The 25201-nt window shown below is 37.7% G+C and overlaps 1 protein-coding gene across 6 annotated transcripts in view; it reads left to right on the top strand.

The window, feature by feature from the left end:
* Nucleotides 1-972: 972 nt before the first annotated feature.
* Nucleotides 973-25201, top strand: part of LOC113480959 (aldehyde oxidase-like) — a 44588-nt gene continuing 20359 nt past the window's right edge. For 2 of the 6 annotated variants that reach the window (XR_003398583.1, XM_026850164.1), the window contains exons 1-21: nucleotides 973-979; nucleotides 2065-2122; nucleotides 4957-5053; nucleotides 6240-6369; nucleotides 6904-7030; nucleotides 7298-7359; nucleotides 7978-8058; nucleotides 8953-9033; nucleotides 10039-10183; nucleotides 10336-10446; nucleotides 12221-12372; nucleotides 12609-12702; nucleotides 15182-15291; nucleotides 16134-16318; nucleotides 17419-17581; nucleotides 18443-18535; nucleotides 20563-20732; nucleotides 22071-22197; nucleotides 22560-22682; nucleotides 23834-23930; nucleotides 24848-24972. Coding sequence is in view for 5 of the 6 variants with exons in the window: in XM_026850164.1 (XP_026705965.1) it covers nucleotides 2095-2122; nucleotides 4957-5053; nucleotides 6240-6369; nucleotides 6904-7030; nucleotides 7298-7359; nucleotides 7978-8058; nucleotides 8953-9033; nucleotides 10039-10183; nucleotides 10336-10446; nucleotides 12221-12372; nucleotides 12609-12702; nucleotides 15182-15291; nucleotides 16134-16318; nucleotides 17419-17581; nucleotides 18443-18535; nucleotides 20563-20732; nucleotides 22071-22197; nucleotides 22560-22682; nucleotides 23834-23930; nucleotides 24848-24972 (2301 nt within the window). In the remaining variant the exon portion in view is untranslated. The remainder of the gene's footprint in view (nucleotides 980-2064; nucleotides 2123-4956; nucleotides 5054-6239; nucleotides 6370-6903; nucleotides 7031-7297; nucleotides 7360-7977; nucleotides 8059-8952; nucleotides 9034-10038; nucleotides 10184-10335; nucleotides 10447-12220; nucleotides 12373-12608; nucleotides 12703-15181; nucleotides 15292-16133; nucleotides 16319-17418; nucleotides 17582-18442; nucleotides 18536-20562; nucleotides 20733-22070; nucleotides 22198-22559; nucleotides 22683-23833; nucleotides 23931-24847; nucleotides 24973-25201) is intronic. The other 4 variants (XM_026850187.1, XM_026850179.1, XM_026850171.1 and 1 more) reach the window with 4 other exon arrangements.

The raw sequence follows: 25201 nt of genomic DNA, 5'->3' as shown, positions 1-25201 counted from the left end.
TTTTAGATTTGACAGAAACATACTGAAATGTGAATGAGGAAGTCTCATTTTGAGGAATAGTAGAGAGCAGTATAGTATCTACCTGCCGGAGGCAGACAGAAAGAAAATAGCACTGCCATAGAAATTCAGTAGCAAACAGGATCCAGACAAAGTAACACCTTGAGTTTCTGACTGAGAGAGTGCTAGTGTGATGTCTCATACAATTACATCATAGCATTCAGCTATCAGGTTTTTGTACTGCTTCCCCTCTGGATTCTCACAATCACTTCTGCATTCCATAATGCACTGTCAGCTGACAAACAGTTTTCTGGCATTATCTGAATCGTAGATGCTGCCAGCTGCAGGCTATAGTTCACAGCCCACACAACTTTTACAGATCACATTGGATAAGGTTCAGGTACGTTTTGCAACCAGGAGAGCCATAGCTCATTTTTAATGAGACAGATACAAATAAATTAACTTCTTTTGGGTATAGATGGTGGTTCTTCACACAGTATGCAGTTATGCTGAGGAATTCCTTACTACAGGTGTAGATGTAGTTGGTTTACACGGGCTTAAAAATTGATTAGAGAAATTAATGGAAGAAAAATCTATGAGGAATTACCAGAAACACCATTTCTGGCACAGGATGTCCCTGGATTGCAAATTGTTGAAGGCTGGAAGAGTATTCTGAAGAAACCTGACTATGCATTTGACCAGTTTTTATACTTTTCCCAAGGGCATTCACTGTTGAAACTTTCAGAGACCAGGTCTTTGGTTAGCTAGTCTGATACGGTACACTTCTCTTTAAGAGGTGTAACTGATACTCTTAAATTAATAACGTATTCTTAAAAATACCAAACCAAATTGTACTCTTTGTACTTCATTGTATCTTCCACTGTAACTTGGGAAGTTGATGAAGAAAATAGTCCTGGAAACTCTTTCCACACATGTTAAAGGCAAGAAGGTGATTGGGAGTAGTCGGCAGAACGGGAGGAAGGTAAGTGTTGCCCGGAAAGAGTGTGGGGAAAGGGGGGCTGCTGTTCCAGAAGTAACCCCGAAGGGTGCGGGCATTCAGACTTCTTCCTCATGGGAATATAACGGAATCCTCCCTCACACGAGCCTCCAGACGCATTCCTTCCCATCTCCTCCACCGTGGGTAAGAAGCGAATCAACCTCCAGGTATTGCTTTAGTTAGTTAATGCTCTTCTGCATTACAGCAAGTGCTGTTAGAAGGGAAGAAATGGCACAAGAGGACAAACGTGTTTAAAACCCCCTTTTTGTTAGCTCTGATGCGTTTGGGGGAAAAAACATGTCAAAGTGCAATGAACTTCCATCTGGGTATCAGATTTGGCTGGTGAGCAAACCACCTTTTCACTTGTATGTGCCTGACTTCTCATCTTTGATGGAATATCAGAGGAGAGGTATCAGATGGTATCAGATTTTCAGAGACACAACAGAAAGTCAGCAAGACTCGGGTGCCAAAGAGTGGGCTATTAGCCAGCCTGAAGATAATATTGCAAGAACAGTATTAAACTGGTTGTTGATTCAGTGAAACTGAAAGGAACTAGCTGATTCTAAGCAAATGGAATAAGAAATGCTGTAATCGATCAGGAATGCAGGCATTTCTGTTGCTCTCTGTTGTTAGTCTATTACAGCAAGTGAAAGTTTATATAAATAAAGCTAGAAGAAAACTGATTCCTGCTGATAGCTTTACAGGCTATCTAGTGTTCATGCCAGTAGGTTAAAATGCCAGGGAGATTCTAAAATCTGAAAATGATTAGTTCTTTATGCTATGCTGCGTATATTGTAGCAGAGTTCTGCATTTTTATTTCTAGCATGGCTGAAGGTGAATACCCTCAGTATGACCTTTCACTGAGCAGCAGTTATTTTTAGTAGTTGCAAAAAGCCCTGGCACATCTTTCATGGAAATGTATATATCTGAGAAGGAATTTCCAGAAGGAGCCCAAACTCTGCTGTGGTGTTTGGCAATTAGTCTAGTTCTATGAGAGGGAACTCATAGTTTTTGAAACTATTTTGAAAAGCCTTGGTTTCTTAGTTAAACCTTGTTTTTAATTTCTGCAGATAATAGAGAAAAATGCTGATCCTGAACAAATGCTGTTGTCTTATCTGCGAAAGAGACGTATCCTTTTATTATTTATTCCCTTAAGTCACTCATTTGAAAGCCTTATTCAAGCAAAATTCTCATAAATGATAATTAAAAGGTGATTTACCAGGTTAAGGAAGTTATGACTCCCTTAAAACAACCATATTGAATGATGTGTCTTTCCTAAGCCAAATACTCTTCAGTGAGCTGCTGTATTTTTAGCCTAGTCTTCAAAAGCTATGCCATCAGGCATGATGTGTGTGTGTATCTGTGTTCCTCCCCTTTTCCCCCATAAATAAATTTAAGAATGTTTTGGCCGTATACAGAAAGCTTGACAGAATAGAATTCTCCAAGCTTTGTTGAAAGTCGTTCTCCCAGGAAAGGGAGCAAGATCTTGTGATGAGACCCTGAGTCTGATGGAATTTTGAGGTGATCTATGTTTTCTTATTAAAATAACTCTAAACAAATTTCTAAACTCAAAAACCAGGTTTAAAAGTAAGTTAATATGAAGTATGTTTTTAAAACAGAAAAAAAATATTAGTAAGACAGAAGTTGGGAGAACTAGAAATCTCGCCCTGCCAGTTTTGTCTTTGCAGACAAGGTTCTTTCCTCCTGTCTTGGTTTCAGTCCACAGCTCAGTGGCTTTCTGGGTTGCTACAAATTGTGCAGCACTTGCTCTGATCTTTACCTGTCTTTCTCTTAACCATTTCAGAGGCTTGACCATGTGTCTGCTCTCAGCTGTTCTTAGGATGTTTCCAAAATCTGCTGCGTCACAAGCTTATTCTCAGTGTTCATGAAGCTGTTGTGTAATATTCTGAACACGTGTAGGGACTCTCAGCCAGGAGCAGGGAGCAGCTGTGAGGAAGAGCAGAATTTCTCTGTTTTGCAGCTTCCTAGACTGTCTCATGAAACATACCCACACAGGGCAAGTGATGTACTGTGTACTATAGGATTCACATGGGAGAGATTTTTCATATTTGTCTCAAAAGAAAAACTTAAGTTGAAACATGTTTGTTACTGGCCAGTCATAAGGAGGAGTCTGGAGCAGATTAGGTTGCTGTAGTTATGGTGATTATGAAACTATTCTTCAGGAACGTGAACAACTTCAGATTCCACTGGACTATAAAAAGTAGGATCATAGAATCATTTAGGTTGGAAAAGACCCTTAGGATCATCGAGTCCAACAATTAACCTAACACTACCCAGTCCACTACTAAGCTATGTCCATAACTGCCATGTCTGCACATCTTTTAAATACGTCCAGGGATCATGACTCAGCCCCTTCCTGGGCAGCCTGTTCTAATGCTTGGCAACCCTTCTGGTGAAGAAATTTTTCCTAGTGTCCAATCTAAACTTCCCTGGTGGAAGTTGAGGCCATTTCTCCTCATTCTATCACTCCCTGCTTGGGAGAAGAGACCAAACCCACCAAGCAGATCAGTACCAGCCCTACTGCAAGAGTTGTACTTTGTTGGTTAAAGTGCATTGGTGAGTGAGATAATGTAATTCTGCACTGACTTGCTCTTATACCTTGAAAAATCATTTAACCTTGCTGTATCATTGTACCCTGCTTATAAAATGAGGATAACATTAGCTTTTTTCAGGAGCTAGTTGGTTTCACAATAGATTTTAAATGTCAACCTGTAGTATTCCTGCCCTCTGTTGCCTAGGTCTGTATGGTGGTGTGCTATTCCCTAAGATGCACCTGCCCAGCTGTGTCTGAGACCACTTTGCTAGCCAGATACTGGAAGTGATCCTTTTTATGGTGAGCCTCCACATATAGTTGAGTTAATGTAGCTGGGGGACAACTAACTTCAGTAAAGAGACAAAAATTAATGTCAGGGATCAAAAATAATAGGACAGGAATATCTCATGCTGCTGTTGCCAAACTTTATAATGTGAAATGGTTGCCTGAGTGAGCATGAGGAACTTTAGCATCTTTGGTAATGTGTTTTATAATTGCAAGGTACAGTACAATACCTCTTTAAGCATCATGTCATCTCTTTTTTTGAGGCTAAATGCTATAGGAATTGGCACATTAGAGCACTGTTAATAACTAGAAGGCCCACTGTAGATTAACAAGTAAATAGAAGTGCAGGAAGGGAAGAAACTTAAATCTTAAAATGTATTTTCTTTGTCTGACAGTGTAGGATGTCTGTGAAAGGGTTCAGTAAGCACTTTACAGTGGAAAAAGTGGTAGAGCTTTATTAGATAAGACCTTAAAGCAATATATGCATCACAAAACTTTACTGCAAGTGAAGAATGCTAACCCTCATGTTGACAAACATTTTTTTTCTTTTGACAATGTGATGTGAAAAGAAGGCAGCCCCTTTCCCCTCCATCATTCCTGACTCTTGGTAGACAGTTCTCTTCCTGCACTTTATGCCATCTGTGGCGTTCCTCAGACCTCTCTGTGTACTAATTACACTCATTAGGCCAGCAGAAACCTAACTCAGGAAAAACAGAGTGGATGAGGGACTCAGTCACTAATTAGTCAGCTTGTCATTAGTCAGTTCATGGAAGGGACTGGTGAGCTAAAGACTTGGTGCAAGAGGTCCTTTCATATTTTCACTTGGAAAACTATTTTTCATTTCCTCTTTCTGTCACAACTTTTTCCTCTTCTAAAAGTAATCAGAATCCATTTTTCTGTTTCCTTGGGAACAGAATTTTGGTCATGTCATTCCTTAGCTTCAATCTTCACTGAAAATTGTAATCCAACACAGAAAGGAGTCTGATACATTTGCTGTCATACCAAACCAATTCTGTATTCCTTAGCAGTTCAGGAAAAAAGGTGACCTCCAACTTTGGGCAGAATAAAGACCAAAATGAAACCTGATCCCTGATCATTTTTTCCCTAATGATAGCATTTTCAGTCCGTCTTACAGGAACTAAGTATGGCTGTGGAGGAGGTGGCTGTGGTGCCTGCACAGTGATGATATCAACTTATGAGCCAGCTTCGAAGAAGATACGGTATCCTTAACAGACTATTTTGAAAACTACACAGAATCTTAGAACTGTAGATACCATTTTCAGATATGAAACTTTAAAGACAAAGTTGTAAAATCTGTACTTAATAATAAAAGAATTGAAAGGAAGTGACACTTTAATCCAAAAGAGAACACTGTGAAAAATACTGGTCCTTCAGCTATGTTGTAAATTTGCTTGAAATATCATGCTCAAATGTTTTAATTTGCTCATGTATACTGCTAGCTCCTGCAAGGAGTTTTCTTTTTTGGGGGTATACATTTAACACTTGTTGTATTTACCACTGGAATGTGGCTCCTACCCGCAGCTCTGTCATATGACTGATGGGAATATAGGACAGGCAGAAGCTTGAGTCTTACCAGCCCTTTAATACTGAACTCCCTCCCTACACTCCACTCACAAAAAGGACTTTGAAACTCAAAACCAGAGTTTCATTAATCTGGAAAGTGGAATAGATTACTTTTAAACTGAGAAAACTCCAGTGAAATTTTTAAATGGTAACATGTTGTTGTCAGTTGAATATCTTTTTTAGGTGGGGAAAAAGGCAAAATGAACTGGTTGTTCCTTTTGACAATTGCATTACACTGGACTGCAGTGCAAATGAAAATGTTTAAAGTTATTATAGGAGCTGAAGTTAAAACAGAATGACATTTGAAAATAAACATTTCAGCTATAGTAAACCAAAACATTTTATTGCTAATGATGAAAAGCTTTGAAATGTTTTCATTTTGGTATGTTGTTCCTATTTTGAATGATACTTATTTTACATCAGAATTTCCTTTGGGTCAGAAATTTGATTATAAATTTGCAGCAGTAATTCCTTATTTCCTTCAAATGACTACACCAACCCTCCCTCCCCATCTTCCTCCTCCAAAACACACTTTGCAGGTTGTTTGTGGGCAGGAAAGACAAGAGGGCAATTAGAAAAGACTGAAATATTAAGGAAGATGCAATTCTACAGAACTGTCCTCATAGATATGGTTTTTATACTGGGGACAACAAACACAGCTAGTAAGTGATACCTTCTATAAAACTTATTCTCTTCTTATTCCAAATGATGATAATGACTGCTTTGTAAGTATAAACTATGTCTTGACTGCCAACAAAATTATATTAATGCATCTTTATTATAATAATATTAATGTTCTTTATTCTCCTTTATATTCCAAAGCCATTATTCAGCAAATGCATGTTTGCTTCCCATTTGCTCCTTGTATGGTGCAGCAGTGACCACAGTGGAAGGTGTTGGAAGTACAAAAACTAGGGTTCATCCAGTTCAGGTGAGAGTACAGTATCACTGTGTAAGAGGATTACTGATTTCTTCCTTGCTATGGGCTGGCTTGAGTGGCAGTGCTTTTAGGGCACATGGGAATTTCATATGATGATTATTCTCCCTACGAAATAATAACAGAAGACACCACAAGTTTCTGATGGTTCGTTGATCAAGGCTGATGAGACAGGGCTCATGACGGATCTTGCTTTAATACTGACAGCCTTATCAGATAGTTGGTATGAAAGAATTGCTGGCGTGGATCGGGCTTGTGCTCTATTTGGGCTAATGGCACATCCTGGACAAAGTCTCTTTAGCTGATGTTTTAGTGAGAATGCAAAAAAGACAGAAGTCCACTGAAGGTTAATTAGCTTCCTTAGTAAGATGTGTCTGGGCATCACACACAAAATAATTATTCTTATTTGAGATTGCTTAAATTGTTTTACTTAAAAGTTCTGATTTACTATGAAGACAACATTTAGTATGGCATCTCCCATTTAAGAGAGAGTTCATTAGAATGGTGACGTACACTGGAAGGAGTGCTATTTGTGGTGTTGCATTTCAGGAAAGGCTTGCCAAGTGCCACGGCTCCCAATGTGGTTTCTGCACCCCTGGAATGGTGATGTCCATATACACTTTGCTAAGAAACCACCCAGAACCAACTTCAGAGCAGATGATTGCAGCTCTGGCTGGTAAATATTGCCACTTTTTAATTTGTAGGTATGTCCTTGAACCCTTGAACCATTTTCTTCAGATACTTTGTGTGCGTCCTTGAAATAATAACCTTTTCCCTCAGGAGTTGCAGGGTCCTAAGTCTTGTGACACTGATCTTTTTTGTCTTTTGGAGAGCTAACACTTCTCCTTAAGCTTCAAAAATGCAAACCTCTTATAAAGACGTGACATTTGAAAGCCACGTGCTTTAGAACAAAGCTTTTTCTTATCAGTGCCCTTCTTTTCAGGGAACTTGTGCCGCTGCACTGGGTATAGGCCGATCCTAGATGCCTGTAAAACCTTCTGTAAGGTAAGAAGTAGTGATGATAGGAATAGTAGATTGTGCCCATTAGTGTATATATGTATACAGACCATCAAGATTTTCATTAAGATCATCTCTTTGTTCTGTTAAGAGATGTAGGTCTGAGTAAGGTGTATAGAGGCCTAACCCATTACAAAAATTGATTAACACAAATTAACTTGGTGTCTAGCCTGGATTATGAAGAGTAATCTGAAGTAACTCCATGTGTTTTACTGTGGGTCAGTACTGGCATAGGTAAAAGCAGAATTTGGATCCATGTTCTTAGTAATTCATCACTCAATGCAACATGTCAGGAACCTACAGTGAAAAAAATGGGAGAGTGAACAGTGGATAAAAGAAATAATACAGACTATCTATGTGTCCTCTCACGAGGTAAACTTAATTTCACATAGTATGAATTACTTTGTATTAAGGACTTCAACATCTGATGATTTTAAGTTATTTTTAACTTTTTATTTTTAACACATAATCCTTCTGATTTATCTTATCATTAAACCTCATCAAGGACTTTATTAAAATATAAAGAGACAGTCTTATTGGCTTAAGCAGGATTCAACTCATTACCCTTCTGGGCAATATTTCACTAATGGAATATTCCTACTTTAGGAATCCATTTGTTGTCAAAGGAAAACAAACGAGAAGTGTTGCCTGGATCAGGAAGATGATTTATTTGACAAGGAAGAGAAGGTAGGGTTTTAAGTATTTTACCTGTCCTATTTAGATATAAAACTTATAGAAAGAGTATTGCATGGCTTTTCTCTTGTGATTACAGTAAATGCAGTATAGTCTGCCATTTTTATCCTCTACCTTATTCACCTTGCATATTATTTGTGAAATAAGATATTTTATTTTTCCTTGCAAGAAATTTTGAGATATTTCTAAAAATTAAGGATTCTTTCATATGAGAAGGTGACGATGTGGCAGATAGTTGGTATAAAGTAGTTTGGATCTCCAGAGTTCAGATTTGAGCGGTCCTTCAAGTTCAGGAATATTAGTGTTCTCAGCTCTACTCATACAGTGATCATCATATCATGCAAGAAATCAGGGCATATATGAAACTGTCTTAAATTAATAATCAGTGATGATCCGAATGTAACCACTGATCTCTTACAAATATAACTGCTGTCTTGAGTCTGAAGAACTGGTGCACTCTTAAAAATCAGAGTTATTATTGTAATTTTTTATGAAACCTCTTATCCACATGAATATTTGACTTTGTTCTCACTTTCAATAATATCTGATCTACTACATCAGGTTTTGAGTACTGTAGGTTGACATGAAACCAGCTACTCTCTTACAGCAGGACTACAGGAAGATTCTGCTTAGTCTTTGAGTTGGTTGCCTCTACACTCATTTGTGCTAGCAGTGAACTTTGAGACCACTTCCTTCGCCTTAGCAGCTCCAAATAATACATGGTAATTTAGCACCAAATCCAAACGTTAATGGAATTACTAAATTGCTACTGACTTCAGTGGGACCTTGATGGTTTGTTTTTTGGGTTTCCTTTTTTTTTTAAAAAAAAAAAAGTAATTAATGATGAGAGAAAACTCTTGGGTTTTGCTTGTTTTCTTTCTTTTTAAGGTTTCCACCAGACTATTTTCAACAGATGAATTCCAGCCCTTAGATCCCACCCAGGAGCTTATATTTCCTCCAGAACTAATGGTAAGTTTTGATACTTATAGACTATGCTTTAGCTCTGTCTTTTCCTTTGTAGTCCATTGTTCAGAACTCATTCTGAAGTCCTGCTTAGCAGTAACTAATCAGAAGAAACGTCATAACATTTTAATGTAAATCCAAAATTATATTCCTTTCTTTTTCCAGTGAGCTAATTGAATGCTCACATACAAAAAATAGTCATATTGGGAAAATGAAGGTGCAGAGTTAGGTATTGGGTGAGAAGGCACAGAAGTGACCAAAACTGGGTTTTCAGTGCAGCACCTGAAGATACAAATGCTTCTCAGCAGACTGAATGGTAAACACCTTTTGGCATTGGTAAAACAATGCATTTTCCCCGTTTTGTGGCTTAATAGTTTTGTTGGTCAAAATGTCAGCCTCAGCCACCCAGAGCGGGGAGTGTTTAGCCTCAGTGATTAAAGTGACAAAGATATAAGCAGCAATTGACAGCAATATTTCTCATAGAAAAACTGAAAACTGTTTGCTTTACATTGTCAATCTATAGATTCAAAGCCAAGTTCTCTGTAACTAGCTGTCTGCTTGTGGAGGAAGGTTGGTAACTGTGGGACAAGGATTCTTGGCTGTGCATTTGTGCCACCACTAGTTCACAAACGATTTCCAAGAGCTAGAACAGCCAGAGACATCCACATGCATTCTTATCTAGAAAGGGATGCTGCTGCCGGTGTCACTGGTGACCTCCAAGCAAGCTAAGTGTGCAGACACTTCCCTAAGTATTTTTTATCTCTTTTCTAATAATTTCAGCAATTGCAGGATCTATTCCTACATTTTTTGCTTGGAGGCTATTTATTATCAATCTTGTTTATTAGCTCATTGGAATTAACTGAAGATGTTTCAGCCATGCACCTTAGAAATTTGCCACTGTGCAGAAAAGCCAGCATAGAAGTCCCATTTCTGTCCAGTTTTGAAGGATTAAGTATAACTCTGCCATTTTTTAATGTCTAAATATTTAAAACTGCTACATTTTCCCATCAGAGAATGGCTGAAAATCAACCAAAAAGAACTTTGTCTTTTCATGGGGAGCGAATGACATGGATTTCTCCTGTAAGCTTAGATGAATTACTGGATCTGAAAGCTTCCTATCCCAAAGCACCTCTTTTGGTTGGGAACACCAGTGTGGGTATGTATACAATCAGAATGGCTCCTGTTGACACAGGTCCAGTGTGAATGGGAAGAGTGGAGCTATGTTTATCATTCTTCTCCCATTTTCATCCGTAAGATAACTTTCCACTTTGTTGAAATTGTCATTATGAAAAATGTCTTTTGTCTAAGTCTGTTCCTATCTGGTAGGACCAGAGATGAAATTTAGAGGCGTGTTCCATCCAATTGTTATTGCTCCTGCAAGGATCCCAGATCTGAATGTGGTGAAATGCCTGGATGACGGTAAGTAGACTTTACATTGTTCAGTCATAGGAGATTCCTCTGCAGGAAGGGGTGCTGCTCTGTTCCTCAGTGCTGAACGTGTGAAGTGCTGTGCAACTCCTTCCTAAACATGCGTGGATCTTTCCCAGATCAAGGTGGCTGTGGCCACTGTCCCAGTGCATGATACAATTCTGTCTTCCTGACAGTGCAGTACTGACCAGCAATATTATCTTGGGCCCCATTAGTCACAAAAGGGCAAGGGTAATTATTCTGGTAACACTGTTCTGGTGCTAAGTCATGCAATATTTGCTTTGTGATCTCTGTACCATGCTATGCTATATAGCAGAAGAGACCCCCAAAGAACCACGGGGAGAGTTAGCAACATTGCACACTTGTCTGCATTAGTAAAAAAGGCTGTGATTAAACTGGCGTGGCTAATATGCAGTAACTCATTTTGTTCTCAATGATAACAGCATTAATTATTGCAGATTAAAAGTCTTGTACCTCAATTTATATATTTAAGATAAGCATGGAGATTTTTAAAGTTAAATTTAGACTGCGTTTTAGTTTTTAAATAAATTGTATTGAAACCAGAAATAACTAGAAATAGATTTAAATTTACTATAATAGCCTAAATTAATTAAATATAAATTAGGTTGTGCAAGTTTATTGCCAAATTTTTAAGGAAAGTCAAACCCTATATCTGATGAAAATTACTTGTGGTATGCCTAAAGCCACTTTTTTGAAATGGTAAACTGTATTTGACAGTTCTGTCATACATTTAGAACATATTTTTCATTTCATATCAGTCATCCAGTTCTAGTCAATGACTAGTTTGTTCTTAGCTGAAAAGTAGTTGGGAATTGAAAAGAAGTGGGGAGAATATTTATCACTATTTTAAAAATCTATAAATAAAACAGTTACGAGAAGGTGAGACTTACTAGTTCTAAACCAAGAGATATGCAGCTTAGCTTGCCAGCCAGGAATAGTATTTCCTCTCTTTAATTAGATTTAAAACATATTTTGATGAAGTTTTTGTTTTAAACCCACAAAATTTACTATTGCTTCACTAGAGTAAGAAAAAGCCATTAAAAATTATATATCTTTTGATATATATTTTTGATTGCATTCCAGTGTTCATTCAAAACATTAATAAATTACATAAAGTCTATTAATAACTTTTAATTGAAAGGCACTGTTTACTGTTTTATAATATTGAATTTGAAAAAAGTATAATCTTAAAAAAGATTTAAAATGTATACCTACCCAAATGCATATAGTTACAGATTGTCTTTCTAGTGGGAAAAAGAATACTGTATTCAGTATTAGGACTGTTTGGGGATTTTTTTTGCAAGTGCTACCTACCTATATTTTAGGAGAATAACTAGAATGTACATATGCAAAGCAAGATCAAATTATGATGAAAATCGTGTTTAAAAATAGGAAGAGCCTGTTGAAAGCATTTTGAAGCTGTCTCACCTTTGTGTGAAACACCTCAACATTTACTCAGTCAAAGTCGGTTCAAGGGAAGCAGTTGGAACGGGCAGCTGGAAGCAGAGATTTGCCTTTTAGTAGGAGTGATGAGCTATTAGCTCAGTTTCATCATTTAATGAAATTTTACCCTCAGTCTCCTGATATGAAAGGTCACTGTTCCTTTAACATGCAAAAGCCCCTCTCCTTGTGTCATCTGCCTGTAATCCATGTAAGCAGTCCTAGCTGTACGGTCTGAACATAGTTTAAAACCCAGGCAGTAAAGCAATGCGCACATTACACTTTCATAATCTTTTGGTTACAGGATTAACTCTGGGAGCTGCCTGCAGCCTCTCTGTAGTGAAAGACATCTTGACAAATGCAGTGGTAGAGTTCCCTGAAGAGAAGACAAAGGTTTTCTCTGCGGTCTTGCAGCAGTTAAGAACTCTGGCTGGAGAACAGATAAGAAACATGGCTGTATGTTGTGCATTAGGTGCAATAACAATTGTAACAAATTGTAACAAATGTGAAATCGCTCCTGGCCACATGTAAAACTCACATTTTAAATTCTGTTTTTATCAGTGAATTTTCTGTCAATACATCTCCTTTGAGCTTTCAATATGCATAAATTTATGCATAGTCTGCATGTTATATTGTCAACATAAAAATGTGAAGGTGGTGGATAATGGTGACATAAATTTCTTTTTTTCAAGTCATTAGGTGGAAACATCGTAAGTAGAAAATCAACCTCAGACTTGAATCCTATTCTGGCAGCCAGCAACTGTATGCTTAATCTGGCTTCAAGAGGTAAGAGGAGATAGGCTGTCTCTGTTGTAGTGCCAGAGGTGTAGGATCCTGTTATATGGGGAGAGGGGAAATGACAGGTGAACATTTGTTACAAACCCTTTCCCCACTCTCACACAAGACCACCCCTGCAAGAGAAGCAATTTGCAAATGAAGAACATGTCAAAGATTCTCCTGTCAAGGGTAAGCATTCAGACCAAGCAGATCACATGTACTTCTATAGGCAGTGAATTACAATGAATAAAACCTTACAATTGGAGTAGCTGTATACTACCTCCCTGGTAGTTTTTTTCTGTACTTGATGCTTTGCTCTGGTTTAAAATCACCCTCTGGCCCTGAGAAGAACTCTGACTTCTCATACCTCACAGGTACTTACTTCTGATACAGGAGCCACTATTCCAGCACCTTTTCCCATGCCCATTTCCTCAGTTTCCTTCCATCACTCCCCTCTACCTGCTCCTTTTCTTGTGTACTACTTTACCATTGGAAGGATGATGAAATTACTGGTAAACGTGAGCTCTCCAGTGGCCTGGAATTGCATGCTCTCCTTTCTAGATAGCTTATGTCCTTTTTGCCCTTGATCCAGACAGATTGTGTGTTTTGCACCGTTTCAGACCATGTAATACTCAACACCCTGAAATACATGTTCCTTAAGGGGTTGTTTCTGAGTCAGGATTTCTTGGAACAGATACACAAAAACTTATGCCATGTGATTTCCATGACTTCTTCCTGCATAGCTTGGCACTGAGAGGAAAAATACCTGTCAGAAGGTTGCTCTGATAAGTGAAAGTACAAACATTTGCATCTGCTTACTCAGTAATTCTAATGATGTGCCTACTTATTTGAGTGATTAATAGGATCAGTGATTGATATCTGTTAACTTGGCAGGACTTTACTGCTGAGAGAGGGTTTTAGGCATTTTCACAGGGTTTTAACATATTTCTTTACCAAATAGTAGTCAGTGAAACATAGGAAAAAGTGGATTGTTCAAGAAAGGGAGGTTGCAGAAGCACTATTGTTCTTGGTATTCAGATTCTTAGATCACAGTGTAAGAGAAAATGTCCCTTCCTAGATCCTGGCAGGCTCACAGGTGGGATTGGACAATAATCTTTATGCATGTAAACCAAGTGTATTCTGGATGGAATCGCAAAGTCAAAAATCCAGAAATGCCAGTGCTGCTATTCTTAACAGTGTTATTTTTCAGATTCACACTTCAGCAAAATAAAATTCCCTTACTAAAGTTTTGCTGTCTCATGAATTATATTTGAGGAATGGAATTTTAATGCTAAATTATATTCTAGGATGACCATGTTACAGTGTTATCATCACATATCGTAACATGAAAACCATGAAGAAAATAATCCTGCTGCAAAGCAGCCAGTCTTGGAATATCATGTTTGCTGAATGTGAGAGGAGTATTTTAATATATGAACCTTTGAAAAATGGTTGAAAAAGTGTTGGAATAGGTGAGGACTACTGCAAGATAAATAGTGTCTAGTAATAAGAAATCATTTATTTAAAAATGCATTGGACCCCTTAGGTAGCACATGAAAAGCACAAAGGGCACAGAAGAAAAAAATACACTTTGGCTTCATCTGTCAAACACGTGTAGTTAAATTCCACACTGGTGGATCACTGTAGATTTCCTTCTGTACAATGTTCATGCCTCTGTGTTCTGCAGAAGGACAATCCTACCTGACAATTGTGTTATTAGTACAGTTGCGGTCCTACCAACAAAACTCCTTGAGCCACTGGAACTTGTTTAATTAACAGAATCAATTATATGTGTTAAAATATTGCATTTCCAGAAGGCTTGCTAGCTTAATTGTGTAATGATATTGGCAAGCCCGATGTAGCCTAGATGAAGTTTAAGTATTCAAAGGGTACTTACAGGTTTAGGTTCCTTGCAGAATTTTCTCTTCCCTTTTGAAAATTCCATGTTTAGTAGGACATATAGCATGACAAACATAGTCACTTTGAGAATGATCTACCAAAAAAGAGAAAGAAAAGGCAATAGCATTTATTCCTTTCTGGATTCCTAGAAGTGTTCAGAATGTCAGAAAAAAACAACCAAACACAGAAAGATTATTTTTTTTTTTTTTTAAACTTTTGCAGCAGTTCTTTCCCATTCAGTTTTCTTCATCATTCTTCATGTTTTAGAAGGAAAGGCAGTGATGACAGCAACAGCAAAGATTTGGAATGGATTGACAGGAGTGGGGATGGATCATTGTGGCAGCATCAGAAGGGAGGATTACAGAATGGGGATTGCTCTCTGGGTACTTAGGACTCTGGTGTTGGGATACTGTGCAAGGTAGAGCAGTCATTTGTATTTATAGAGCATATCACTGATAATTTGTTACGTAAACTGCAGTTGTTATTTACTTAGGAAGGCTGGAGGTATTTCTTGCCAATTAAAATATGACTGATGTATGTTAATTGCAAAATTGTACACAAGTGGTTGGATTTGTGATTCTTTTTTTAGGAAGAAAGCGACAGATTCCTTTGAGAGATATTTTTGCAGATGGAGTTGGTAACAATACCATTACACCAGAAGAGATCTTAGTCTCTGTCCATATTCCCTATTCTAGGAAGGTAAATTACTAGTTGTTTAATTTTCTTTATACAGAGTTAAAGACTATTAAATAAAGAGCAGGAGGGGGCATAATCCCTATGTTTAAAGTAACACTATCACTGCTCACTTTTTGAATTCCTTACATTGGTTCTGTCAGTACCATACTCCCATTTTCAGCCAAATACCACAAATCATCAGGTACCTGGTGATATATAAAGAGTGATATTCAGACAAAAGTTTATCTTAAAATGATGAGGGCAATAGCAGTTGTCTAGACCTCCTTCAGAATGGGGTCTTGCACAAGTCCTCACCAAAGCAAGCTGCTCACCTCTGATGTGGTTGGCATCAAGTAGGTAAAGTATTATTTTCTCTTGAGGATTTTTCTTAAAATGGGATAAGATTGGACATATGAATGATGCTTCCATAAATGTTGCTGAACTGATTAATAGTCTTTAACTGCTATTGTGTTTGTGAGAGTGGATATGGGATCTTATAAGAGAATGATGGGTCATGATATCTGAGTACTGAAGTTTTGCAATACTTTGAAGCCTCTAAGTTTTTGGTCTTGTTATAAATGCAGCTCCACTCCACAAGATCCCTGTCATTCAGCTATCTGCCATGAAAAAATCTAGGTCACCTGAACTGTGTAGATGATGGAGGATTTGGTATGGGCTGCTAGAAACAAAGAGGTAAAGCTACAGTAGGGTCAAGAGAAGGAAGTGTATGGTCTTGAATGCTCAGGAAGTTAAATTTGTGCTCTTCATTTTTTTTTATTCCCTTGTTTCACATAGTGCCGTAACAAGTTCTACTTTCAGATACTTACATGTCTGCAGGTTACTCACTTCTGTCTGATCTTGCTTAGGGGGAGTATGTGTCTGCATTTCGACAAGCACCAAGACGGGAGAATGCCCTCCCAGTAACCAATGCTGGGATGAGAGTCCTTTTTGAAGAAGGTACAGATACAATAAAGGATTTAAGCATTTTCTATGGAGGTGCTGTCTCGACCACAGTCTGTGCAAAACAAACCTGTCGGACACTTATCGGAAGGTACGATTTCTCTTTTTTCTCTGTATCACTGAATAAGGGCTTTGAGAGCTTGGGTGTACTTCCTTGGAAAGTACAGAAAGATTTCACTTGTCTGGCTGATGCCACGTATCTTCAAGTGAATGATCTGGCCAAGCCTTAATGATGACTTTCCAGGATGGTTACATTTTGGAGTCTGCATATGGGTGAAACTCTGGTGTGAAGTGTGCAAAGCTGTGAGATAGGTGGATGAGGTACACCTAGTCAGTTGTGCACCTGAACCCAAGCATTGGTAAATGATGCTATATCCCGTAGTGTCCTTGAGTCCTTCAGTTTGGCTCCAATAGATACTTCAGATGTGCCCAATAAATTTAGGAGCACAAGTCAAGCCTTAACCTGTTCAGTATCTCCTCATCTACAAGATCCTAATAATCTTGGAAGTTAATCCCTGAAATTCCCTCCCACTTTGCAGCATCTTTCCAAGTTTTGGAGGAAAAAAATTACAAATAATTCAAGCAGTCTAAAACCATTTATCTAAACAGAGTCCCAGTGGGCTGCGTTACCATTTAATATGCAGCTGTTTCACTAATTGAAGTACTCATCATTTTTTGCTCCTTTATATGATTAAATTTATTCTAATAGATTTATATTTTGATATATAGGGTTGTGGAACCATGGTGAATTAACTGTGTTGAGATACTTCAACAAGACAGCCTTTTCAGAAAATGTAACAACTATCCAGCACTAGTCAGATCCCTTGAAAGTATCTACAGTTTGCATCAACATCATTATTCACTTTTCTTTAAATACAGAACAGTACCTGCAGAATAGTGATAAACTGTAAAACTGTTAAAGTAGCTTTAAAGCTGTAACAAGTTTTATTTAGTAATCTCTTTTAAAAAGGCTGGCATAGCACTCAATTCTATTGACCTGGGGGACCTCACTTCTGTGAGAAACATTGTTCTACACTTTTTTCAAAATTGCAGGCCATTATTAGAATCGATATTTTGGTTTAATTTTGAGCAGGATTGTGCCTGTGGTACATGGTACAAATATATTACTGCAATTTGTTGGGGGGGTTTTTTGAGTTCTGGTCTGATTGTATCTATTATTCTTCCTGACAGACACTGGAATAAACAAATGTTGGATGAAGCTTGCAGACTAGTTCTTAAAGAAATTGCTCTTCCAGGCTCAGACAGTGGTGAAAAAGTAGACTATAAGAAAACTTTGATAGTCAGTTTCTTCTACAGATTTTTCCTGGAAGTATCACAGTCATTAAAGACAATGGTAAATTAGTCCTCCATGTCTGCTTTTTCCTATCTGTTGATGCTTGCAATTTGTACAATGTGCTAAATATTGTCTTTGGGGTTCAGATCTACAGAAGAACATAAGTGCTTAACTTCCAATGAGATTGATGGAGAGATGCCCATTTAATTTTTAGGTGCTCAGATATCTTTACCTTGGACATTAGGCTTCAAAAAAAATTGAGCAATGTCAACACAACAGTATATCTGTATTGAGCTCCCAAGCCCAAAGAAAAACATACATGAGGTCTTACTCCATCTGTCTATAGCTCAAAACATAAATAGATAGAGTAGAAATAAAGGTTTTGGAAGGCAACTATAGGTGTTAAGCCAACCCTCCTTCTTGTATAAGTTGCTGACTGGGAGAGGAGGACTCTAAAATTTTACTTCCCAAAGTATTCTAGGTGTAATTTACTTATTTTTGTCTTGAATATTTTCTTACGAGGAAAAATATCCCTTTTTCTCTTACCTTGAGCTCTTTCCTCTGAATTTCCATTGCTAGGTAATTTACTATTAAATTCTTATTACTATACTATTAAATTAAATTAGGTTCTGTGCCAGTTTTGATCAGAACCCAGAACAAAGCTCTTCTGATTATTCATGCTTTTTGTTGTTCACTTATAAACAAGCATATTTGTTGAATCATATATATTTTTAAATATTATTTAGTGAAATCTTGAAACTCTACATTCTTTTAAAATTGTTATTTTAGAGCCTTTCTAGCTGGTGAGAGTCTTGAAGGAATTTCCTATATCAAGAGTTTGTATTTGGTGATTTTGCTTTTAGCTTTTTTAATTGGTGTGTTAAAAATATGAGTCTTAGTGGTAATTCACTTCCTTTTCAGGATCCTTGCCACTATCCTGGCATACCTATGGAATATAGGAGTGTCCTGCAAGATTTCAAAACCAAAATGCCCCAGAGTATTCAAATATACCAGGCAAGTGATTTTATTCTAAGATTGTTCTGTGCTTTATAAGACTTGGTAAAAAGTTACAGTTCAAGCATGACCCTTGCTGTGAAGCTCAGGTAAAGATTTTCCAAAGGATTGAAGGCAACAGGCTCTTAGTGGTTGATTTTAACTGTATCTCAATTATAAAGACCTTGTCTATAAAAATAGACTCATACAGGTGTACTCACTTCTAAACAGTTCTCAAAAGATAAACATGCTGGACAAACTCCATTGTCAGACTGCATAAACTTGCTGTATTGCAGTGTGAAACCTTGGGGAAAAAAGATAGAAGAAATGTGGGGAAAAAAAACTGGGAAAAAAAGATAGAAGAAAATAAAAAAGATTGAAAAGCCCAAGTCTGTAGCTTTCATTATAGCTTTCTTGTCTCAAGATACACTTCTTCAGACCTCAGAGGGCTCTTAGGTCTTACTGTAGATTTAGGAAACAAGATGGAGTTTGTGATGGCTGATCAAATTAACAAGAGTATTTCAGGAGGAGTCAGCTGTAGAGGGTAGTAAAGAACACCTTTTGGATTTTCTGAGATCACCCTTGCGACTAGATCATTGGTGGGAAATCCTGCAATGATTTTGATATTTCAATACCCTCAATACACAAGTCAAAATCTCAAGTTTTTGCAAACTTAAAGAAAATTCAAATGAAATTTAAGTAAACATTTTTTTTTTCATTTTCAGATATTCTTTAGAATAACATTTCAGCTTTAAATACTTTACATTTTGAACAAATCTTTATCAAGATCATTAACAAGTCATTATCTTCAGCTTCCTTCAGAATTATCATTAAAAAAAAAAAAAGACCCTACAGTCTTATAAAAGAGGCCAGGACCAAAGGAATCAGTTCTTTATGACTTTCAGCAATTTATTTCCCAGCTGCAAGACAGTGACTAAACAACAGAAATAGAAACAATTTGTTACTCAGATCATTTGTCACTGAGCAACAGAAATTCTTTACAAATCCAGAATATCTGTTGTTTTTTTTTTTTTTAATTTTCTATCTAACTTTTGCAAGTCCTTGTCTGGACTTCAACTGAACATTATTAAGCATTTAAAATTAAGGGGAAAAAAAGGTATGTATTTCCTGAAAGGTAAATACCTGGTCATTCTGTTAGTGGGAAAGTTGAGATGGTTTGTCTGGGACAGCCATTTAAGGAACTTTGGGCAGTCAAGTGAAAAATGTCCATTCTTGGTCTTGGGCTAATATTGGGCTGTGTGACAGAAAGTGCAGGAGGTAGAAGTGTGTAGCCAGAACACTTGTGTGCTGGAAGCTATAGAAGAAAAAAGGTTTTGAATTGTGAGAAATTAAGTAATTCTAAATGTAGAACAAGAAAGAGTTAGTATGAACACTGACCCAGAAATTGGAAAATGTTCTGGAAGTTGGCAACCATTAATTGCTGTGGCAGAATTAACTGGCAACACTGAATTAACTTTCAGTAAAAGCTTAGCAAAATAAGGTTAATAAGGCACTAAAGTCATACACAGGTACAAGGAAATAAAATTGGGAAGGAAATATTTAAATAACATTTTTTTTCGCTGAGTTACACTGATCAGTTGCAATCTTTCAGTGAGGAAGACAAACCCTAGGAATCACTGCAATTGACTCAAAATGCAACACCAGACACTGGTAAAATACAGAGTAAAATCTTCAGAGAACAAATTGGAAAATTATCAAAGCTTCATGATGCCAATCAGTAAGGGAGGAAGCTGTCCTTCTGAGAAAGAAGTGCTATTTGTATCACTTTGATGTAAATGATTAAGGAAAAAACCCCAAGTTGACAAACCTGTGCAAGGGTCTCGGAAGGCTCCTTAAAAGAAGAAATCGAAGAAATCCCCAGGAACAGCAATCGGGTCCTGCATCCATGTCTGTTTTCAGTATTGAACCAGATGGTGTTAATATGAACAGTTGTTCCTTCATCTGATTTTCTGATTACTATACTAATAACATGATTATTTTTTTTAAAATGCTTGGGGGTGGGGGTGTGTCTATTTTTGGCTGTACAGGACATAGAGCCGAGTCAGTCTCCTCAGGATCCTGTAGGACGGCCCGTTATGCACCAGTCTGGAATTAAGCATGCCACTGGTGAAGCAGTTTACGTTGATGACCTTCCTTCTGTGGATGGGGAGCTCTTCCTGGCTGTTGTCACTAGTTCCAGAGCTCATGCTAAGATTGTGTAAGTGTTCAAAATCTATCTGAAAAAAAGTGCTACTATGAATTGCTGTCTGAGATTTTTAGAGCAAACTAATGGGATGTGTATACAGAACAGCGTGCTGATACCTGCACTGGCTCAGGTGCTGGAAGCAATAGTCGCTCTAGTAGAAGGCTCTGTTTGGATATAAGTGCCTCACTCCATATTACTGTACTAATAAGGTTGAACTGTTTCTGGTCCATGAGCGAGCCTAGAGCTAGCCTAGGTACCTCCACAAAGTGCTGAGCTGTGCAATGCAGGTGGGCACGAAAACTCAGCTTTGCCAACATAGCTTTGAAATCTCAACTCGATCAGGAAAGAAGAAATTGTTCTAGATGCAGGAAATAATGTTGGAACATTAAGCAACAAGGTAGCAAAGCTCATAGGAGTCCTTATAGGAGAGAAAGATGGGAAGAGGATTTTACTTTTGAAAGAAAACTGTTTTCACTTACATTTTTATATTGTCAAGATACACCAATTCTAGCAGTTTGTGCAATATTCAGGCACATATCCTGTGCAAAATTGCACATACCCAAGTTGTCTGCCCAGCATTCAGGCACCAAGACGTATTCAGGTGGTCTGGTCAGGATTTATTGTGATGACAGAGAGGGCTGGGTCTGCTAGCTGTGAAGTCCTTGTCACAGTTCCTGGCTTGTTCTTGGGTTGGTGATAGTATGCTGGGTTTGGATGTGCTCTTTCTGGTACCATCAAGGAGCTGACATCACCCCCATCTCTGTGAGTCAGTAGGATTTATTCACTCTCCTTTGTCTTCTGATCTGGGTGTCTAGAGAAGATGCCTGTAGATGTGCTGGGATCTTGATGACCTGCTAAACTAGGTGCAATCAAAGCATGCCATTCTTATAGACCTTCTGCCATTCTTCCCCATCCTTCTACACCCATACCTTCCCATTCATTTTCCGTTTATACTGCCATTTCTGTTATAATTGTGAACTCTCCATTTGTACATGCTTATGTGTCTCAAATTGATATCTGTGTAGACTGTGAGGTTTTAGAAAGTTGCAATTGTAGCATAACTGTGCAGTGATTTTTATTAAATCGGTGCAGTTCTGGCAGTCTAATGGGCCCATAATTTGCAACCCTGTTGCATCTAGAATATTTCCTATAAATGAAGCAGGTTAGAATTTTAAATTGCCTTTAACCTGCACTTCTTTGCATGTCAGAGATAGAAGGAAAAGACATGTCTGAACCTATGAGCAGATCCCAGCAATACAAGAAACATACCTCTGTATTGTGTTCCCTTCCTCTGTGCAACAGTTTGTAAAACTATTTAATCACACTTCTCTCTTCCTATATCCCAATCAGATCTATAGATACCTCAGAGGCTCTAAAAGGACCAGGTGTGTTTGATATCATAACAGCTCATGATGTACCAGCTACAAATGAGTTTTACTATTCTGATGATCCAGAGATTATATTTGCAAGAAACAAGGTATAACTACAATATATTTTTAAATGGATTTTCTTGATTTTTACTGCCTAGAGAAAAGTACATGAGTCAGACAAATACAGAGTAAACCTCACAAAACCATCTGAGTTGGTGGGAGAGTATATTTCACTGAAAGTCTCACAAATAGCTATAATTCTGAATACTGTATTTTCCCTGATTCCCCAATTATACTGGTATTTCTAATAATTTGTTAGATTCAGAGACAAGCTAAAAAATACAAAAGCCCTAAGTCAAAACAATATTCTAAAAAGGAAACATGAATAGTGGTTACAGGAAAGAATATCAGCAGCACATATGGGAATCTTTTGAATCCACTGTTCTATTAAGTGATGTGTATTTTACAGGTGATTTGTGTGGGTCAGATTGTCTGTGCCGTGGTTGCAGATTCAGATGATCATGCCAAACAAGCCGCTGCAAAAGTGAAGATAGAGTATGAAGTGCTGGAACCAGTGATCTTAACAATTGCGGTACTAATAATTTATTTTCTCTTGCTTTTTTATTGTTTTATCTATTTAATTAATGGAAGCAGCAGTTTGCACTCTTCACTTGCTTTTAAAACATGATTTTCTAAGGAAACAAGGTGAATATGAACATCCAATTAACCAGTCTGTTGGGTTGGTCTCCCTATAAATAAATTTTCTTTTGGCTGATTTTGACTACTTGTGATAGATAGGCAACAGTCTCAAAAGTATTAAGGTCTCACAGGTTTCATAATAATAAACATAAGAGTACAAAAGAGCTCTTTTAATGTTCCCAGTGAGGAAAAGACAATGAGCACACTGTTGTTTGTAATTCTTTTGGTAGCTACCAGCTGGTCAATCAGCATGTGTATATTGGCTGAACTATCAGCTCCTGATTATCTGTAGTGTTTTTATCTGTTGTCCAGCTCGCAAGCCAAAAAAATTAGGCTGCAGATGTAGGAAGTGTTGGGGGAATTTGCGGGGAAAGATGTTAGGAATATAGAACATTTTAGAAACGTGATATCATAGGGGAAATGGACTTATGCTGGGTTAAAGGATGGGTGGAAGTAAGGAACAAAGGACACATTTGCAGGAAACCAGCATTAGTTTTGGTAGTCTTTACGGCTTGTTTCCATAATGCCTGCGGGGTGTAACAGAACAGTTTTACAGGTATAGAAACAGAAGCCTCTTTTTAAAGACTGGCAAATTTTAATAATATTTCATTACAGCTGAAACTCCAAGGAAGTCTTATTAGAAATAAAGCAAATCATAATATATAGATTCCACTTAGTACTTGTGATTTCTTTCTCTCTTACTGGCATCACTCTTTGGATGATGTGTTTGCGTTCTTATTCTGTGTTCTCTTGGTCACTTGCTGGATCTATGAAAGGGAAGAGCAGGTTGAATAAACCGAATGCATTTCCTTTAGCAACTGCCATCATCAGTAACTCAAGATATATGAGGAAAGAATTGCTGGAACTGAAGACACAAGCTGAACAATGCCAGTAAAGTGATGAAATACTGTTATTCATTGACTTTGGTAGTTGGTGGTTCAAATCTCTGAAGAGAATGTTGTTTCTCCTGAGAGTAAAATGCCACAACAAGCTGAGAACTTTTAAAATACTTTTAAAAACTATTTCTCTTTTTCTACACTGCAGGAAGCTATACAGCACAACTCATTCTTTGAGCCAAAAAGAAAATTAGAACAAGGAAATGTTGATCGGGCATTTGAAACTGTTGATAATATAATTGAAGGTAAACTGCAGAATACGTTTGGTGAGAAGGTTTTGTCAGTATTTGGGTCGGTCTGTCTGTTCTTCAAGTCCCAGTTCTACCTTTTTTCCATATAGCCATTAACCCTGAGAAAGCTTTTGATCACCTGGAAGAAAGTGTGATTAAACCTAATGGTCTTGTGGTCCTGCTACTACATTCAAGCTTTCTATATCCTTTGTCCTTGAAACAGAATCATAGAATAATTAGGTTGGAAGGGTTCATTTAGTCCAATCTCCTGTTTAAAGCAGGTCCAGTTAGAGTAGGTTACTAAGGGCCACATCTAGTCAGGTTTTGAGTATCTCCAAAGATGGAGATTCCACAACCTCTATAGGAACCTCTTCCAATGTTTGACCACTTTCATGGTGATTTTTTTTCTTTTATTGAGTTGGAATTTCTTGTGTTACCCTTCCATTATGCATCTCTGAGAACAGTTTGACTCGCTGTTCTCTATGCTGTCCCATCAGGTACTTGTAGACAACAGTAAGATCTCCCCTTAACCCTTTTGTTCTTATGAATGAATAAATCCAGTTCTTTTGGCCTCTTCTCATACATTCTGTGGTCCATCCCCCTGAGCATCTCGGTGGCCACTGTCTTGTCCTGGTCCAGTATGTCTGTGCTTTGTTTAATTTACCTGTGCTTTATTTAATGCTGTCACCAATGGCAGGCAATATTGTTCTGCTCTTAATCAAGTTCTGTTGATGCCACTGGAACAAGACCAATTTGATTCTGCAAGGAGTTTAATCTGTGTTTTTATTTTAGATGTTGCTTCTTCATACAAGAAGTATCAGAAGATTTGACACTGATTACCATAATTGACATGACGATGGGCTGTTATTTCCTGGTTAATTTCTTCTGTCCTTTTCCCTCGGTAACACTTGTGGTTTTTTTGTTTGGATCAGGGGAGATTCACATCGGGGGACAGGAACACTTTTACATAGAGACTCAGAGTGTGCTTGTTGTTCCAAAAGGAGAGGATAAGGAAATGGATGTGTATGTGTCAACACAGCATCCAGCAATTATTCAGGTAATACAGAGTGTTTTCAGAGAAAGTGGTTGAACCTGTTACAGTAGAGCTTTTAAAGTTTGGTTTACAAATCCATCTTAACAGTTTAAAAGCAGTAGGAACATGAAATTGCACATCTGAATTATCCAACAACAGTCACTTCATAGTACTGCTGTATCTTGATAAACACTGACCACTACACTGGGTGAGGATAAGGAGAAAGTAAAAATCTCTTATTTCCTTTTGGACA

Source organism: Athene cunicularia, assembly GCF_003259725.1.
Source record: "Athene cunicularia isolate RWA chromosome 1 unlocalized genomic scaffold, athCun1 chr1_part1, whole genome shotgun sequence".
NCBI lineage: Eukaryota > Metazoa > Chordata > Aves > Strigiformes > Strigidae > Athene > Athene cunicularia.
This window is presented reverse-complemented; position numbering and strand designations above follow the sequence as displayed.